The 20,895-nt window shown below is 36.7% G+C and overlaps 1 protein-coding gene across 1 annotated transcript in view; it reads right to left on the bottom strand.

Annotated features, from left to right (window-relative positions):
* The window catches only part of THOC2 (THO complex subunit 2), a gene marked incomplete at both ends in the record, with an annotated part of 127,295 nt that overhangs the window by 55,001 nt on the left and 51,399 nt on the right, over positions 1-20,895 (bottom strand). The window contains 3 exon segments of the mRNA XM_080718494.1: positions 43-198; positions 3,811-3,903; positions 13,347-13,513. Coding sequence (XP_080574620.1) covers positions 43-198; positions 3,811-3,903; positions 13,347-13,513 — 416 coding nt within the window.

Below are 20,895 nucleotides of genomic sequence, written 5' to 3'. Positions count from 1 at the left end.
AAAGGGAAAACCCAGCTAATTTTACTAGAACAAATTATATACCTTCTCTACCTTGTCCTCTTCTTTTTCCTTTTCTTTCTCTCGCTCATCCATTTTCTCAGAAGACAACACAACCATCGTAAGTTTCCTAACAATTTGCTTAGCTTCCACAATTTCTCGTCTGTGTTCATCCATAATGCAACTATCAGCTGGAAGAAGCTAAAATATAGTTCAGTAAAATTTCATGCAACAGCTTATACCAACTACTTTTCATATAGAAAGCAAACATTATCTAGTCTCAAGTGCTAATTGTGACTATGATTTCCCTTCTTCTAAGTTTCATTCAACAGCTACTATTTTTTTTTTGGACAGCAGTAAGTACATGAACTTTGTACACACTTCAAAATCAGGTAGCAATTCAAAGTTCCATACCTTCTGTCTGTTAAAAGTACTGAATTAATGCCACAACAGTGATGTTTACCACTGAATTTATTAGTTTACCCAAGAAAATATGTACCTGATTCCATTAAAAATACAATGTTTTTCCCTTTAAAGCCAAAATTCAAAAGTAAATACAGTACTGCATAGAGATCAATTTTGGGAGCGAAAAGCCACTGATGAACTCTCTAAAAGAAAAAAAAAACCTCATGCATAAAAATTAGGATAAGCTACACCACCAGACCTTTTTTTTTTTTTTTCCCCAGTACTGGGGCTGGAACCCAGAGGCATTCTACCTCCATGGTATACCCCCCAGCCCTTTTTTTTTCTTTATTTTTAAACAGGGTCTCACTGAGTTGCAAAGGGCCACACCAAATAGCTGAGGCTGTCCGCAAACTGTGATCCTCCTGTATTAGCCTCCCAAATGCTAGACTACAAGTGTGTACCACCAATACCCAGCTAAATTACTAGTAATTTGACAACTAAACATCTCTCTTTCCTGTCCATATCCTTTTCTCTTTTCCCCTATTCTTTTCTTTCTTTTCCTGTACTGATGATGGAATCTAGGGACTTACACAGTCTAGGAAAGTGCTCTGCTACATCCTCAGCCCTAATTTTTCACTTTCTAGGTACCTATTTGCTTTAAGTCACGAAATAGTTTCTATTTTATTACAAAAGAGGAAGTAAATATCTATTTATAGTAAGCTCTTCATTATGAAAAGGGCTCATGTATTCCAAATAAAGCCACCTTATACAAGTAAAAGATGATTAACGTAAATATAATAACCCTGACGCAAAGAAAAATACAACCAACAAACCATTACATCATAGTTACTGCTAGGCTCACTATGGTGAGCTCCAAAAGTGTTTCTATTCCCTAGAAATGTATAATTTACCTCAATAGCCAAGACTAATGAAACGTAAACAATAAAATATGAAATATTAAATATTATAGACTTCATATTCTATTAAAACAAAAGAAGGGGCCTCATATGGTGGCTAATGCCTGTAATCCCGGTATTTGGGAGGCTAAGAGAGGAGGATCACAGGTTTGAGAGTAGCCTTAGCCATTTAGCAAGACTCTCAGCAACCTAGCAAGACCGATTCAAAACAAAAAATAAAAAGGGCTAAAGGTATAGCTCAGATGTAGAATGCCCATAGGTTCAATCCCCAGTACCAAAAAAGTTTTTTAAAAAAGTTAAAAAAAAAGGTATGGGGGAGAAAAAAGCTACTGGTATAAGGAGGTAAGTAATGACTTTTTCTCATTCTGTATGGCAAATACTTTTTTTATTGCTTTACTATACTATTCCTTGAATAGATCCTCCTCTTTTACCTGGAACACTGCAACTGCTTCTAAGAGGCAAACTATATGCTTATAGTTATCCCAATAACTGATTTGTGTCATTTGTTACATGTAAAGTTAAACAATTTTGTCTTCCTAGTAAACACAATTTTATTATTATGAAGTAATTCTGTCTTTTTATTTTGCCCAAAAGTCTTTTTTGTCTAACAATTTCTGTGGCACATTTTCTTCACTGTTCTACTTTCAACTTTTTTTTTCCAGTACTAGGGATGGAACCCAGGGGCATTCTGCCTCTGAGCTAAACCCCCAGCCCTATTTTTGATTCTTTATTTTGAAACAGGGTCTTACTGAATTGCAGATGGCCTCACTAAGTAGCTGGGGCTGTCTGCAAACCATGATCCTCCTGTCTCAGCCTCCCAAATGCTGGAATTACAAGCATACATCACCATGCCCAGCTTCTTTCAATATTTTTATCCTTATGTTTTGACTGTGTCTCACATAGACAATAAACTGTTTTTCAAGGCTAATCTGAGAACTTTATCATCTTAGCAGAAATACTTGATCTGCTTGCATTCATTGTTAAACTCAAGTATATCAATATGACATCATATCTATCATTTTAAATCTTCCACTTGTCATGCCAGATTACTTATATCTTCAAATTCTCCGTTTTCTAAGCAATTTTCCATATTCTCAGTTTGTACATCACTTCTCCTCTTTAAATCCTAAATATTGCTCTCCTCCCAAAAGAAAAACCCAGACTCCTTGCTATGAGCAGTTAAGATCCTTCCTATTTGTTTAGCCCCAACCTACTTCTCTATCTTCCATTCTCCCTACATACAACTCTGGGGTCCAACCTATCTGAACTTCCTGATGTTCCTGTAAAGTAATAATGAAGCCATTGCCTTTTTATTCAGCTAATTCTACCTACAAAGCTTTTAAACCTGGAAAACTACTACTCATCCATCAAGATTCCAGTTCCTCACTAGTTTAGAAAGTCTTCCAAAATCTCTTGCAACATATATGATCATTATCTACTGAGCTCCTATAGCACATTGTGAATACTTCTAATAGAGAACTTATTATATAATACAAAATTTTTTTCCATTATTAAACTACAGCTATTTTCAAAGTTAAGGATCAAGTTTCACTCAATATCATAGCAACAGTATATAAAAATGGGCAAGGAAATCACAAAAAGATTTCCAAAGCAGTCAGATGATACTATCACTGGTCCATAGATATACTAATAAAAAATCTAATAAAACAAAAATTCTACACTGCCAATATAGCTTTTGCTAACTGATAGCTAAATTATTTCTGAACTAGAGATCATCTGTCATAATCACAAACTCTTCTAGATCCTGAATACAGCATAAAAGCACAATATACATTTATTGCTAAGTAAAAACACAAGAAAAATATTTTATAGACTGAAAAGAAAAATACAAAAATATACTAAGTTCCTCATTCATCTTGAATATGTAAGTTTAACACTATAGAGAAAAGGATAAAGTATATAGGTGATTTCATATTTCACATAATTCATATATATTAGAGAAATCTAAAGCCACGTTGATTAAAACTTGACCTTTCTCCCCATGAAATATGTATTGATGATGACTTTAAGAACTCAAACTTCATATCCAATCTTAAACTCGAAAAAGATGACCAAAAAGTATTTCATTTCCATAGTTTGCCAAAGAATTAAATTCATTCACTTTATAAGTAAGCACAAAGTAGGCCAGGCATGGCAGTGCACACTTGTAATCCCAATACATGGAAGGCTAAGACAGGAGGATCGCGGTTTGCGGCCAGCCTCAGCTACTTGTGAGGCCCTGTGCAACTTAGTGTGACTCTGTTTCAAATAAAGAATAAAAACTGGGCTGAGGGTGTAGCTCAGAGGTAGAATGCCCCTGGGTTCAATCCCTAGTACCATAAAATAGTAAGCACAGAACAATAATTATTAGTAGTTTAAAAAAATAAGACTTCAGAGCCCAGAACCAAACTTGAAGTACTACATAGCTACCTACTCCTCCTCCCCACCCCGGCTAGATAAGTGAATATTCTTAGCAACCCACTTGACTTACATGTACATAAAGATCATCTAAATCAATAAGATTAAATTGAAGAAGTACTGCTGCAACTCTGTATAATGATGATGGAGTTTCGCCACTTGGTTCCTTGAAAAACAAAAGAAATTTCTACTTAGTACATAAACTAAAATAATTTTCTTTACCAATTAAGAACAATTAGCTCAAACAACTCAAAAATATATTTCACTGTTCTTCCTTATTATACCAAACATCTGAATTTAGGACAAATATTATTATGTGAATATTCCTTTTTACATTGGAACATCTGATGATCACAAGGAAAGCAATTTCAAAACAGGCACCTTTTACAATGCATGTAAACATCTGAATAAAATCTGATAACTGGATAGAGTAAGTGATATTTTATACTATATAATATTTCATATTTCTATTTATATGTGTTAACTTGTTTAAGTAGTTCCCTTAGTGTATATGCAGATAGACAAAACTGATAGACGTAAAAGTATAAAAACCTTTTGTGTTTGCTTTTATACTTTTTTATGCTATGTATATCTGCTTGCCCGCTGATTTTCCTTTCAAAACAGGTGGCTACATGTTACAGATTGATAAATCAACATTGTGGGGGGGGGGGGGTACTGGGGTTCCTGGAAACCCTTCTACCTCCAGGCTACACTCCCAGACCTATTTTTATACTTTTTTAATTTGGAAACAGGGTCTCTTAAGCCAGCGCGGCTGGCTTCAAACATGCACGATCCTCCTGTCTCCGCCTCCTAAACATGGGGATTACAAGCGTGCGCCACCAAGCCCAGCTAAATCAACATTTTAAAATACAAAATGGCAAAGTCAATTCCAGGCCTGCCATAAGGAATCTACACAGACACACAAGATCTGTGAATGCTATTTTCAAAACAAACATTTAAACTGCTGAGGCCAGATGAATGAAGGGAGTGAAAATAATTGGCAATAACTAGAATGATGTATCTAAAAAGCATGCACTAGGTCAGGTGTGGTGGTACACACTTATAATTCCAATACTTGGGAGACTGAGACAGGAGGATTGCAGGTTCAATGACAATCTCAACAAGTAGTGAGACTCTCATCAATCTAGGAAGACCTGCTTCCAAATAAAAATAAAACAGGGCTGGAAGTGTAGCTCAGAGGTAGAATGCCTCTGGGTTCAATTCCTAGTACCAAAAAAAAAAGAAAAAGCAAACACTGAATACACTATACTTTTGCTGTACTTAACACTGAAAATAATAATAAAGCCTGTGTACGTAAGGTTCCTTCCATGGTTTTGATGGGTATTATGAACATAAAAAAGGAACCTAACCAAACTAATATGTATCATTTATTCATTTACGATACTGGGGATGAAACCCAGGAGCCTTCTATCTCCAGCCTACACTCTCAGACCTATTTTATTTTTTGTTTGGAAACAGGGTCTCGCTAGGTTGATGAGAATCTCTACTTGCTGAGGCTGGCTTCAAACCTGCGATCCTCCCATGTCAGCCACCCAAGTACTAGGATTATAAGCATGCTCCTTGATGCCCAGAATAATATATATCATTTAAAGAAGGTACCGTTTCAATTTTTTAAGAGAGGTAAGACAAGTCTTCAATTTAACAAAACTTTGATTCCAAGTACATTTTAGTAAATAGTTATCTAATGCCAAGACATTTTGTGGGGGAGGGGGGTACTAGGGATTGAACCCACAGGCATTCTACCTTTGAATTACAGCCCTAGCCCAATTTTATTTCTTATTTGGAAACGAGGTCTCATGAAATTGATGAGAGTCTCACTACTTACTGAGCCTGTCCTCAAACTTATTATCCTCTTGTCTCAGTACCTCAATTACTAGGATTACAGGTGTGTGCCACCATATGCCCAGCTATCAACACATTTTTTGATACAAAAAGCAGTTAGGGTTCCATCACAAATTCACAAAAACTTACTTTTTGACAACTTCTCAACTACCTGACTTAAATACACCAGGACCACTTTCAATATTGACTTTATCCTTATTTAAACAAGTCATCAAAATAAGCCCTAGCCTCCGACTCCCCTATTCTATATATAATCCCTTTTCTCTCCTATCTCATTTTTCCATTCTTCAAGCACTTTAATGGAATCCTCTGGAATTCATGATTAATTCTCAGCAAAACTTCCTATATTCTGCCCTCTCTTCTAAAGGCTCCCTTCACCTGGGTGCTTGAACAGAGTACGACTCACCCCAAGAACACCAATGCCATTGTAACTCAGTTAAATGGTGGCTGTTTTCCTCAGATCCCTTGAACTAGAAGGCCAGGAGATGGTGTAGATTTTTTTTTTTTTGGTGTGTGTGTGTGTGTGTGTGTGTGTGTGTGTGTGTGTGTGTGTGTTTGATTTGCAGTGTTGGGGATGGAACCCAGGGGCATTCTATCTCTGAACTACACCCCCAGCCCTATTTAGAATTTCATCAACATCAACTGCCACCACAATGAGATAGATTTATGGGGAGAGGGTACTAGGGATTGAATTTGGGGGCATTCTACTTCTGAACTACATACTGAGCCCCAATTTACTTTTTTTTTTTAATTTTGAAACAGGATCTCACTAAGTTGCTAACAGCCTAAGTTGCTTAGGGTGACTGTGAACCTGCGATCCTCTGTCTCAGCCTCCCAAGTACTGGGATTACAAACTTACACCACCAAGCCTAGCTGAGATGTATTCTTTGGAGACTTAAGTAAATACAATATGCACAGGTTCACTTCTCTTATACATGCATAATCATGTGCTCTCCCCCTCCCCACCTTCTCATTCCCTCTTCCTCTCCCCTTCCCTCCCCACTCAGTGAACCTTGCTACTAAAGAAACCCTTGACTCTGGTAGCTGGTAACTAATGGGATAAAATTAAAGCACTTGTCCTGACTTTGCAATAGTAATCGCATTTTAAGAAATTTCAGTGGCCTGAGCTAAGACTCAAACTCTTCTTTGTTGAAGAATGACAGGTACTGAATAAAGAGGACATGATAAAATTAGTGTATTAACAATTTATAATATGTAAAGGAAAACAAAATGCCTCAAGCTAGGATTGTTCATGGATTTAAACCATTTAATGTAAGGTTGATAAGAAAACATTGTCTCAAAAGATCGATCAACCTGCCCGGCATGGTGGCAAACGCTTGTAATCCCAGTACATGGAATACTGAGATAGGAGGATCGCGGGTTCGCTGCCAGTCTCAGGTATTTGGTGAAGCTGTCTGCAACTTAGTAAAATCTTGCTTCAAAATAAAAAAATAAAAAGTAGGGCTGGAGGTATAGCTTGGAGATAGAATGCCCCTAGGTTCAATCACCAGTACTGGGGGGAAAAAAATAACCTGCAGATAACTTGCTATTGATGGTGAGGACAGATGTCATTTTATACTGCATGTATCAGACTGCCTCCGACTTAATCATTTAAAGATAAGAGAGGCATTATATGTTATGCAATATGAAAGATAAATCATAATCTATTAAGTACTTTTGCCATTAATTGTTCTACCTTAATATAATCAAGCCTTTAGAGCCAATTCCAAGTATATAATACAGGGTCAAAGAACAAATTAAACTAATCAAAGAAAAGCAAAAATCCAAAAGGTGGAATCCTCTAGGGAACAGTCTTGTCAACAATTTAATGCCATTAAGTGGGGATGGAAGTATACTAAATTAAGAGACCAAAGGATCTGGATTTGTTTATGGATATAACCTCAGCACCTAGAACAGCACATCTAAGAGGTGGTGAATCAACATTTCTTAAACAAATGAATTTGGGATATGCATATTAGCACCTAACCATGATAGCACTACTATTACTGTGTCTTGAATCCAGATATCCAGGGACTGACATTGGTGAGAGCTATAAACTCTTTCTACTCTCCTATGATAAGCTAACACCAAACAAGTTTACATTTTGCTAACCTCACGCTTTTTTTTGTTGTTGTTGTGGGTCTGGAGGTAGAACCAAGGGGCTTTTGATCTCCAAGCTACAGCCTCTCCTCTATTTTTTATTCTTTATTTTAAAACAGGATCTCACTAAGTTGCAGAGGGCCTTACTAAGTAACTGAGGCTGATGGCGAACCACAATCCTCCGGTCTCAGCCTCCCAAATGCTGGGATTGCAAACGTGCGCCACCATGCCTGGCCTAACCTCACACTTTCTGATACTTCCTCCTTCCTGTTCTTTGTGTTGCGTTCTGTGGTCCCTAACCCTAAAAGAGGAATAAAGAAGATGTGCTTCTGTACTATTTAAAGGGATCATGTGTTTTAAAACTGTCTGCAAGCCAGGAGCAGTGGCACACCCTTAAAATGCCAGTACTTAAGAGGCTGAGACAGGAGAACTGAAGGTTCGAGGACAGGCTCAGCAAGTAGTGAGACTCTTATCAACCTAGTGAGACCCTGTTTCAAAAAACAATATATAAGCTGGGCGTGGTGGCACATGTTTGTAATCCCAGTACTTGGGAGGTTGAGACAGGAGGATGGCAGGTTTGTGACCAGACTCTGTTACTTAGGCCCTAAACAACTTAGTAAGATACTGTTTCAAAATAAAGTATAAAAAAATAGAGCTGGGGTTGTAGCTCAGAGTAGAACATACCTGAGTTCTGTCCCCAGTACTGTAAAAAATAAAGAAATAAAATATAGCTGGGGATGTAACTCAGAGGTAGAATGCCCCTGGCGTTCAATCCCCAGTATCAAAACAAAATAAAAAACTGCATCCTCTTTTCCCCCTTCTACGTCCAAACATTCAGTATAACTGATCACAAAATGAAACTGAATTAAAGTTGGATGTGGTGGTGCACACCTGTAGTAGTCTCAGTACTTGAGAGGCTGAAATAAGAGGGTCGCAGGTTCACAGCCAACCTCAGACTACTTAGTGAGGCACTTTGCAACTCAGTAAGATCCTATTTCAAAATAAAGAATAAAAAGCAGGGCTGGAAAAACAGTAGATTAGACCACATGGAAAACAGAATCTCACTCTTAAAGGAAAAAAAATCAGGGCTGGGGGTGTACTTAAAGGTAGAATGACCCTGGACTCAACCCTCAGAATCGCAAAAAAAAAAAAAAAAAAAAAAAAAAAGCCGGGCGTGGTCGCGCAGGCTTGTAATCCCCGCCCTTGAGAGGCGGAGATTGGCGGAGCCAGCCTCCCTGGCTCCAGAGACCCTGTTTCCAAATAAAAAAATATAACATAGGTCTGGGAGTGTAGCCCGGAGGGAGAAGGGCTTCCAGGAACCCCAGTACCACCAAAAAGAAAAAAAAGAAATAATCATAATAATCGCACAAAAAAGAAAGAAATTAGAATTAAATAATTCTTGATGACAACATAGTAGGAACAATTAACAGGGCCTAGAAGTAGTATCATTTCAAAGGGGAAAAAGTACCCTATTAATTCAAACAATTCCCAACTGGACAAAATATGGGATGGAAGGAGGAAGAATAGACATTTTCTGGTAGTGATGGGAAAGGGGGAAGGCAGAGTTATGCAAGGTACAAATAAAGAAGTTAGCAATATGTGCCTATTCCCAAGGTTATATCATCTAAGCAGTTCTTGCCTTTCAAAGCTTTCCTTACTTTTCCTTCCAGACCACAAATTATCTAAGATCTCTCACATCTCTTCCCCTACCTTTAGTGGCCCTCAAGATTTACACAATAAAGCCGGGAGTGGTGGCGCACGCTTATAATCCCTGCACTTGGGAGGTTGAGACAGGAGGATCGCACAGGTTCGAAGCCAGCCTCAGCAACTTAGTGAGGCTCTCAGCAACTTAGTGAGACCCTGTTTCCAAATAAAATAGAAAATAGGTCTGGGAGTATAGCCTGGAGGTAGAAAGCCCGTGGGTTCCATCCTCAGTACCACCAAAAAAAAAAAAAAAAAAAAGATTTACACAATAACAATAACTAGATAGCTTTAGCCAGAGAAGCAAAGGAATCACACAAAGCAGTATGATACTTTTCCTTTCAATAACAACTATTTCTAAATTAAGTATGTTTTGGCTAATTATTTCTTAAATAAGAAAAATGGCCATTATCTATGAAAAAGGTTGTTTGAATATTATCAAACATCCCCCCAGTATACTTTAACTCAGTAAAAAATGTTAATATAACCAGGAGTGGTGGCATACGCTTGTAATCCCAGCATTTGGGAGGCTGAGACAGGAGGATCATGGTTCGAGGACAGCCTCAGCTACTTAGTGAGGCCCTTTACAACTCAGTGAGACCCTGTTTCAAAATAAAAAATAAAAAATTGGACTGGGGGTGTAGCTCGGAGGTAGACTATCCCTGGGTTTCATCCCCAGTACCGCAAAAAAATAAAAAATAAAGAAATAAAAATGTTAATATAAAACCAGGTGTGGTGATGTACCCTTGTAATCCCAGTACTTGGGAGGCTGAGACAGGAGGATCACAGGTTCATGGCCAGCCATAGCTCTTAAGCCCTCTGCAACATAGTGAGACCCTATTTCAAAAATAAAGAATAAAAAATACAACTGGGGTGTAGCTCAGAGGTAATATGTTCCTAGATCCAATCCCCAACACTACCAAAAAAGTATTAATATTATAAATAATATTTTATAAAAGAATTTTAATTCTAAACCCAAGCACTCAACTAACTTGATGCTACACAGTAGGTCATTATTCACTCTGATAAACTCTAAAATCTACAGTATCCAAAGCCCTAATATATAGTCTAATTAATTATGCCTCAAGTTAAATTTTTTTTCTTTCTTTTTTTTTTTTTTTTTTTTGAGTGTCTGGGGATGAAATCCAGGAGCATTCGACCTTTGAGTTACACCCCCTGCCTTTTTTTTTTAATTTTGAAACAGGGTATCACTGAGTTGCAAAGGGCCTCACTAAGTAGCTTTGGCTGTCCGCGAACCACGATTCTCCGGTCTCAGCCTCCTGAATGCTGGGATTACAAGTGTGTGCCACCATGCCCCGCTTCAAGTTAAATTTTAACTACCTTTTCATTTCAGCAGTTAACTTCATGTTCTCAAACCCAAAGCAATCACTTAAAATCTGATGGATTAAAATTCGGATGAACTACTTGAATCTCTATTCTCCTATACCAAGAGTGGCCTCTCAGACTGCTGTTAGGAACAAGAAAAGCTGCCATTGCTAATTTTTCAACAATAGCATAGTACTCTTGCCCAAAAGCTGAGTCATATGTCATTTTGCTCAAAAGTTATATGTTTTTAAACTCTAATCTGTTCTGTCTTCTGGAATATTTCAGAGAACAAGAAAATAAAAGATAAGCAATGGCAGTATATGATCATTTGCGAATCAAAAACAAGCACTTTTTTTTGTACTGAGAGTTGAACCCAGGGCTACGCCCCCAGCCCTATTTATTTTTTTTTTATTTTTAAACAGGGTCTCATTAGGTTGGTAAGAGTCTCACTACTTGCTGAGGCTACCCATGAACTCCTGTCTTAGCCTCCCAAGTTCTAGAATTACAAGCATGTGCCACCATGCCTAACAAAAGGAATTGTTTTATTATCCTGAACTCAAATTCTTAGGGTACAGGAACTTGAGCGCTCCTCTTCCTCAGAGTACCATCAGTGACTTGCAAAGCAAGAGGATATCATAATCATTCAATGATTAAGTATTTCTTTACTAGCTAAATATACTAGGAAGGTAGAGATAAAAGCAAAGCTACACCAAAAGTGTAACGGAGGTCTTATTAAACTCCTCCATGCTATCAAAATAATTATCTTCTGCCTGGCATGATGGCACATGCCTGTAATCCCAATACCTGGGAGGCTGAGACAGGAGAATTACAGATTCTAAATCAGCCTCAGCAAATTAGTGAAGCCCTCAGCAACCTATGGAGACCCTGTTTTCAAAGAAGAAATAAAAAATAATCAAGGTGGGAATGTAGCTTAAAGATAGAATGCCTCTGAGTTCAATCCCCAGTAAAACACACACATATACAAAAACACACACATGAAAAAAATTATCTTCATACAGCATAAAGCACTCATTTACAATTTGTAAACATTTACCATAGGCTAAGAAGTAAACTACTCTGTAGAAATTAGTAAAACATCGAACCTGCCCTACATGGCTCACAATCTGGCAAAAAAGATAGGCACAGTTTATTCTAATATAACATGGTAAGTGTTAGAAATATGTATGAGAAGGCCAGGCGTGGTAGTGCACGCTTGTAATCCCAACCCTTGGGAGGCTGAGACAGGAGGATTATGCAAGTTCGAAGCCAGCCCCAGCTACTTATTGAAACCCTGCTTCCAAATAAAGTATAAAATAGGTCTGGGAGTAGCCGGGCGTGGTGGCGCACGCTTGTAATCCCCGCGCTTGGGAGGCAGAGACAGGAGGATCACGCAGGTTCGAAGCCAGCCATGCTGGCTTAGGAGACCCTGTTTCCAAAAATAAAATAGAACTGGGAGTGTAGTCCGGAGATAGACGGGCTTCCAGGAACCCCAGTACCACCAAAAAAAAAAAAAAAAAATAGGTCTGGGAGTATAGCCTGGAGGTAGAAAGTCCCTAGGTTCCACCCTCAGTACCACAAAAAAAAAAAATGTGAGAATATAGATTAAGAAGTGACCATTTCTACATGGGTAAAGTTTCAGCTATGACATTACAGAGCAAGCAGCATTTGATCTTTAAAAAAAAAATGCAAGTTCACAAAGAGAAGTGAAAGGGTTAGGTAAGAATCGTTTTCTAGTTATAGAGAACTGTAAACAAGAACAAAGGTTCATAACAATGTCTATACATAAGCTCAGGAAATGACTACTTGATGACTAGAATATTCTGATTTAAAAGAAAAAAAGACTAAAGATAGGCTAGAAAAAAGAACAATGCCAGATTGTGAAGAGCTTTTTCTGCCACGTGTAGACATTTGAATTTCATCCTAGAAGCAAAGACTTTTGAGAAGCTAAGTGTCACAGTTAAATCTTGTAAAAGTAATAATAGCAATAATATAGAAAATGGATTAAAAGAGGCATGGACTGCATGATAGCTACTGTAGTGCTTTAATGAAAAATTAAATAAGATATGCCTCAAGTATTTATTAATATCCATAAAATACCCAAAAAGCCATTTTCTATACAATAAAAGTCTAACTATTAGCACAATATTGAAGGTCTATGACAATCTTTAGTGCACCTACCTTTACAAAGTCAAATTTCTATCCCTTCTTTTCCCATTTTACAATCCAGGCACATCTCCAACATGGACCACTCCTTTAATCAGTTATGTATATTCACAATATCACATCATTACTCTCACACTGTTTGCTATCCCTGAATTAAAAACTTGAAACAAACTCCTGCTCATCCTTCAAGGACCAGGTTAAAAAAAGGATAACATCTACAAAGTCTTTTCTGACTCCCTCTGTCCTGAGTCAAAATTTAATTATGTTTTCCTCCAGGTTTTTGCACCACATCATTCAAACTATCAGCACAGTACTTATTACAATGTATCAATAACTTTCTATTTCCTCTGCTAAATAGTCTAAGCTAAAACCTATAATTTTTAAATAAAACTCCAATTAAATTATACATATAAAAGTATGAAGTTAACCTATATATACATATATACATATATTTACCTGGTAAAACTTGAATTTGAACCCAAGAATATGACACAGTGTTTGCGGTTCACACATACTCATGTAAGATTCTAATAAAGATATAAAGAAGTCATCGTGTTCTGGCCTGCATTCAAAAACTTCTAAAATGACATCCAAAACTCTATTGGGATCCAGATTAAAGCATCCTGTAACAAATGAGATATACACAAATTCAAAAGTGGTTATATGTCATTTCTAGTAAAGCCATTAACTTTCAGGGATAATTTACATAACAAGATAAAAGTGTTTTTTAAAAACAATTTCTTTTAAAAGTTCACTTGCCCTACTTTGGAAGGAAATTTTCTTAACTTTTAGATAAGGAAAAAGTACACTCAACACATTTTACAGATGCAAAGGTGAGTTGCCCAAAATCAGAGAATGAGTTAATGACAGTACTGGGGCTGGAGTGCAGATCCTGTGACATGAGTCAAGTAAACGTTCTTCTATACCACATTTTCTCCTCAATTCTTGATTACTTAGGCTAGTGAAAGAGATCTACATCACTAATTCTTAGCAAACTATGAACACCAAACAATGCATTTTACAAGTTCAACAACTAAAGAGTTCCTAAAAATATTTTAGACCGAAGTATTTGCAGTGTTAACATATAACTGAAATTTTAGGTTCATGAAATTATGCTTTGGACAATCATTTTTAGAATCATGTTTCAGTATATCTTATATAATGAGAGAGCTATAAAATATACTTGTACCATTGATTTGTATTTATATTTTGGTAATATCCTAAAAAGAACAGTGGTATACTAGTGATAAAAAGTAGATCAGAGAATATCTATGACAAAGGTAACATAGCAGAAAAGGAAGAAAATAAACAATCTAGGTAGAACAAGAAAAGGAAGAAAAAGAAACAATGGCTAGGTATTCAAGAGAACTTATCCACACTAATCTTTAAGGATGAATGAAAAAATGTCCATCTGAACATGAATTTCATACTCCTACCAGTTTGTGTGTGTGTGTGGGGGGGTGTATTAGTTACTAGGGATTGAGCCCAGGGGCATTCCACCTCCAAGCTACACCCCCAACCCTATTTCATTTGTATTTTAAAACAGGGACTTATAGGAGGGTTTATAGGAGTCTTACTACTTGCTCAGGCTATCCTCAAACTTGTGATCCTCCTGTCTCAACCTCCGAAGTACTAGGTTTATAGGCACACCACTACACCCAGCTGCCATTGTATTCTTATTCCATAAACTTTATGCATTCAGCTTCAATTTGTTACTAGAATATTATAGTGCAGTCATATCACATGCACATTTAAGTTATGAGAACTTAGCCATTTGCACACAACAAAAAAGAAGAAAAATAATGTAAACAAAATGGACAATTCTACAAATTATTCCTCTCAATAAAATAGATTCTTATGATCCAAAGTGAGCATAAAAAATCTAATCTGCTTCTCCCTCAGTATGAAATAGGTCCCAAATGCCTTGTATCAAGCTGAATGGGATTCTAGTATTTAAAATTGTGTATTTTTTATTATACATAGTTCCTAAGTGCAACTTGACCATTTAATTGGGCCAACACTGATTTTTTTTTTCTAATACTGAAGGAAAAGGAATCACTGTGATGAAGTTAGGAAGGTATGTGAGGTCAAAACATTTGTACCTAGCCAGGCATGGTGGCGCACACTTGTAATCCCAGCATTTGGGAGGCTGAGACAGGAGCATCACGGTTTACCGATAGCCTGAGGCCCTTTGCAACTCAATGAAACCCTGTATCTTAGAAATCACTTAAATAACAAAATATTCTACTCCAAATACAAGTATTTTTCCTCTTTTTATATGACACAAATATAAGAATATATTTTCTTCCACTTCCCACACTAAGATAAATTATAAAACAGTGGTCATATCTTATCAAAAAGAACTTCAAGTCTTCTCCAAAAAGATGTTTTCTGAAAGTTCTAACGGTGAAAAAATCCAAAATATTTTTGCCTCCCACTGTACATCTAAAAAATAAGGCCACTGGGCATGGTGGCACACGCTTGTAATCCCTGCACTTGGGAGGCAGAGACAGGAGGATCGCACTGGTTCAAAGCCAGCCTCTCTGGTTTAAGAGATCCTGTTTCTAAATAAAAAAATATATATATAAAATAGGTCTGGGAGTGTAACCCAGAGATAGAAGGGTTTCCAGGGACCCCAGTACCACCAAAAAAAACAAGTTGTTGTCTGCCACACAAAGGCATTTAATAAATATTTTTTAAAAAAATAAAGAATGAAATATGAGTGGGAGTCAAATGCCCCTGGTTCAATTCCCCAGTACTACAATTGTAGTGGAGTACTATTTAGCAATAAAAAGGAAATGATTATTGATACAATAACATGAAAGCAACAAAAAATAACTGCTAAATTAATGATAATGATTTTGATGATACTGCTGAATGGAATAATCCAGACAAAAAAATTGGTAAGCTTGAATATCTAAAAAAGCTTTTCTAATGGTACCTGTGGTAGAACATAGACAATCTTGTGGTTCAGCATCCTAAAAAAGCTTTTGTTCACCTCAAACATCAATAGACAAGTTATCTTACCAGGGATCATAAGACTAGTTCCCTACTTCTAACACCAGTTACATTAAGGAATACACATACACAAATGCATATACACACACACATAATGTTTTTAAAGGAACAAACAGGAAATCATATCGGAAGGTAGCAAGTAGAAAAACAAAGAAATGATAGACTATAGTACTACCCATTATGTGCCAAATGCTTATGATACAGAAATTAATAAAATACCTCCTCTATCCTTAAAGAGAATTCATACCTTTTGAATGATAGACCTTTGAAGAAATGTACTGAAAAGTAACAGGAGTTTCCCCAAAGATAGACCAGATGGTCAGTATATTAGGGCAATTGCAACTAGAGGCAAGAGATATAATTAGACTGACAATGACTGCTATAGGAATAAGACAAAATTGAAATATGAATAGAAAAATAAAAGACCAAGGCAATAGCGTCAACATGCCTGGGAGATATGTCCAGCTTATAAATATAAGACAAGAAAACAGAGTTACAGACTCAATAATCATACCCCTGACAGAGAAAAAACATGTTGTTGTTGTTTTTTAATTGGTGCTAGGGGCTGACTCGGGGGCATTCTACCTCCGAGGTACACCCCAGCCCTGTTTTATTTTATTTGAAAACAGAGTCTCTCTAGGTTGCTGAGAGCTTAAGTTGACAAGGCTAGCTTTGAAAATGCAATCCTCTTGTCTCAGCCTCCCAAGTACTGGGATTATAGGCATGTGCCACCACACCCAGCTGAAAAAACATGTTTTAACAAAATGAAATGATTTGGCATCTGGAAAGAATTCCTTTAGAAATGGGCTAACAAAAATCTATGCTAGACTATTTCTGAGTATTTGAAAAACCTGCATATCTCAAGGCAAAAATAAATAAGACATGGAAAAATGCACCTAACAAAATAAAAGTATGATTTTTAAAAAGCCTATGGCAATACCAATTGCTGTCTTTGTCTTCAGAGCAGGGGAGGAAACTTCTAATATATAGACAAGAAACTTTGATAAGGCAAAAATTTAGGTAAAGGAACCAGACAAATGGCTTCCCTTTCAAAGTACAGGAAAAAGCTGACACAATAAGATACATCTGGACTGAATGGACCTTGTTTTCAGATTGATTCACAGATAATAAAAGTATACAGTCAAAATAATGTAGTCAAAAGAGTTAAATGTATCATATTCATGTGTGTGTGTGTGTGTGTGTGTGTGTGTGTGTGTGTGTGTGTTACTGGGGATGGAATCCAGGGGCTTTCTACCTCCGGGCTATACTCCCAGACCTATTTTATATTTATTTGGAAACAGGGTCTCACTACATTGTTGAGAGCCTAAGTAGCTGAGGCTAGCTTAAAACCTATACAATGTTCCTGTCTCAGTGGCCCAAGTACTGGGATTACAAGTGTGTGCCACTATTCCTGGCTTGTACCATACCCTTGTTTGGCCTGGAATACTATTTTGTTTTCAGTGCATCTCTGGTCGCTTTTGTTTATTTGTTTATGTGGGGGTATGGTGCTAGGGATGGAAACCAGGGGCCTTTAACCTCCAGGTTATACCTTGGCCCTATTTTATTTTTATTTTGGACACAGAAGGTCTTGCTAATTGCTGAGGTTGGCCTCAAACCTGCAATCCTCCAATCTTAGCCTCTCAACTTCTAGGATTACAAGTATGTGTCACCACACGCACCTTGTATGCTCACTTGACAATCAACCAAAAGAACTTGTGAGATTGAAGGGACAGACCCTCACCCTACCCTTCCCCAGCCGGATCTACCACCAAGGCAACAAATCAAGATCCTGGGCTCTAATGCTGGGAGAAAAGACACGGATAAGAATAAGCATAGGCCACCAAGATTCTGGATCCACTCAACTCCAAACCAGGAAGAATCATTTTTACTCTCCAAAACTATGCTCAAAAGAAAACCAGCTCCATGACTAATTTTTGATATAGAGAAGAATCAATGTGTGGCCTGTGGATTAAATCCATTTGCCTGTCTGTTTTTGTAAATAAATTTTTATTAAAACATGGTCACACTTATTTGTGTGCTATCTATAGTTGTTTTCACTCAACACAGGCAAAGTTGCATAATTGGAACAGAAACCAAATGACCCACAATGCCAAAAATACTATCTAACCTTTTAGAGAAGAACATTACTGACCATTGATTTAAAAGAAAGGAAATAATAGTTAGCACCTGTTATACATTGTGATGTTTTGATTTTGTGAAAGGTATCAAAAAGGACAGTGTACTTTTAGTGTAGTTCAATCAAGGAGCCCAGATCTGATATCCTTTCCTCTAATTTCTAAAAGATGCTTTTTTGCCATCCTGACTCAAGAACCACTTGACAGGATCTATGTACAACATGGCAAGTCAAGAGTCTACTAATAACTTCCATTGCTCTTTAACAAGTACTTGTTCAAATTTAGTGTCAGGCTTGAGATCACAACCACCCTACACACTCCCTCCTAATGGTTTTGCTTCCTTGCTTGCTCACACAGTAAATAGCCCCAGGCTGGCAAACAATATATAAATATTTTGGTGTGACAGAGTCTTTAAGGGCACAAATAATTGGTTTTTAACTAATTTATCAACTAATGTTGAATAATAAGGATTTCTACTAATCAGACCAAGTATGATGAATCTAAGTGCAACAAAAACACATACCTCCCAACCTAGGTATCACTTTCTGAAACTAGCTAGTAAAAGAGATCATACATATACTACTTCTATGGAAGCTGTTTCCTGTTTAGAGGGATCCTAAAGAGATAACAGTGGGAATAAAGACAGAGAAACCCATCCAAAGATGTCATGAAAAAAAGGGATGCGATGCCAGTTTGCTGTTCTATACAGATGAGACAAGGCCGAGACAGAGTTTACACTGAGAGGGAATGTAACAATTCTAACAATGAGAGAATACTCATTGAATTTAAAATCTTAAACTGAATTTCCACAACAATGAAAAGCTGCTTTCTTAGATAACCAGGGGGAATGAGACATCATCAGAACCAGGGAAATAAACTTTCTAAATTTCTCAACATCAGAAAAAAGAGGCTAAGAATCCATATGAATGCTACAACAAAAGAGGAAAGATTCATTCATTCACTCTTTGGTATTTACTTAGCACCTACATACCAGGAACTGAGAATAAAGTACTAAACAAACCTGGCAAAAACCACTGTCCTTGTGGAGTTTACATTCCAGTGGGCAGAGAGAAGGTAAAATACATAGTACTGTCATCCCTCAGTATCTGAGAGATTGCTCCAGAACCCCCTGGAGGATACCAAAGTCCATACCAGTTCAAGTCCCTTATATAGAATGGTACAGTGCCTACATGTGATGTATTCTTTAAATCATCTCTAGATTACTTATAATAACTAATACAAAGTAAATACTATGTAAGCAGGTACTACACTGTATTGTTGGGAACTGCATAGAACAAGTCTATGCACATTTAGTACTGATGCAATTACTTCCCTAAATGTTTTCAACATGCAGTTGGTTTAATATATGGATACAGAAAGCTGACCATACATTATATGTTCATCAGTGCTAAGAAAAAAAATAATCAGGGAATAACAAGAATACGGATAGAGGTAGCTAGGGAAGGCTTGAGAAGGTAGTATTTAAGTGTCTCCAGTCTACCATGCTGGACAGGTTAGAAATAGAGGGGTAACCCAATAAATCAAAACTATTTATAATCATAGAATATACATGAATGCATTGAGCTTATAGTAGTAATTATCATTGTTCTTCAGTGATAGTAACATAACCTGTTCTCCATGAGAGCAAAGTTGAAGTAGTTTACATTTTCCAGTTGCAACCTTCAAGAAAATCCTTCTTTAAAATGTTCCCAAAATAACAAAGGAAATAAAAGGTATAAACTTGCAGAAATAATGAAACAGAGATGTCAGCAAAACACACACACACACACACTTCAAAGAGATTATATACCACAGGATTTTTATGGGGGGGAATACTATCTTAAGTATATAACAAGTTATAGGAAAGATGAAACTATGACAAAACAGTACTGACAAGCTTCTCAAACTAGATTTTTTTTTAAAGACACTATAGGAAAAATGTGGAACAGATCCTGAAAATAAAAGAAAGGAACTCCTATAAAAAAGATTTTTATTAAATGGGTCACAGGTAGCAAGAGCTCTGCAGGCCTTGAGGGCCACTCGTCCAGAAGTAGAAAAGAAAGTAGATCAGCCGCTAGAACTAGACTTATTTCAAAGAAAAGAATAACTCACTGAAAACTGCCTTACTTTTTATACTTACTGAATACCAAAAGCCAATCCAAAAACAAGGGAAAATATAATACACAGTTTTATTTGGGTGCCTAGACAAAGCATTGGATAAGGGAGATAAAGATTAAACCAACAGCTATTTCTTATTCGTATATAAATTCCAAAGGAAAAGAGAAAGAACACAGAAACTCAGGACAAGCATTCCCTGAGATATAACCAATGAGCAGGAAATAAGACTTCTCTTATAGGTCTCAAAACCTAAGATATTCCCTAAAACAGCACAACCTAACAAAGAGCTGAAATTCTTTCCATTCTCAGAAAACCATACCCTATTTTTCTATATTTAATGTCCTTTCTATAGAAGTCAACTTCCTCCCTTCAAATGCTCAATGCAAATAAAGAATAATGTTAAATAAATGCTATTTAAAAGGTAGGGAGAATAACATTTTCTTATCTGTTACACTTCTGCAATATTCTGCTACACTGTAAGAAACTATTATAAAGATAAAATACGCATCAAAGTTCCTTATAAAGGTATTTTTAAAATCAAATCCTAAAGAATAATGTATCACCAGGTTTCAAGGGTTCAACGAAGATTTACTAAAGTTTTCACATTTACTTATTTTCTGCCCTCCAAAAGATGATTGAGAAATACTTATTAAAGACAGACATGCCAGAAAGACAGAAACTATTATGAACACAAAAGTAACAGTGACATAGATTTTTTCATACTGTGTTATATT

This window comes from Muscardinus avellanarius, assembly GCF_963383645.1.
Source record: "Muscardinus avellanarius genome assembly, chromosome: X".
Classification (NCBI taxonomy): domain Eukaryota; kingdom Metazoa; phylum Chordata; class Mammalia; order Rodentia; family Gliridae; genus Muscardinus; species Muscardinus avellanarius.
This window is presented reverse-complemented; position numbering and strand designations above follow the sequence as displayed.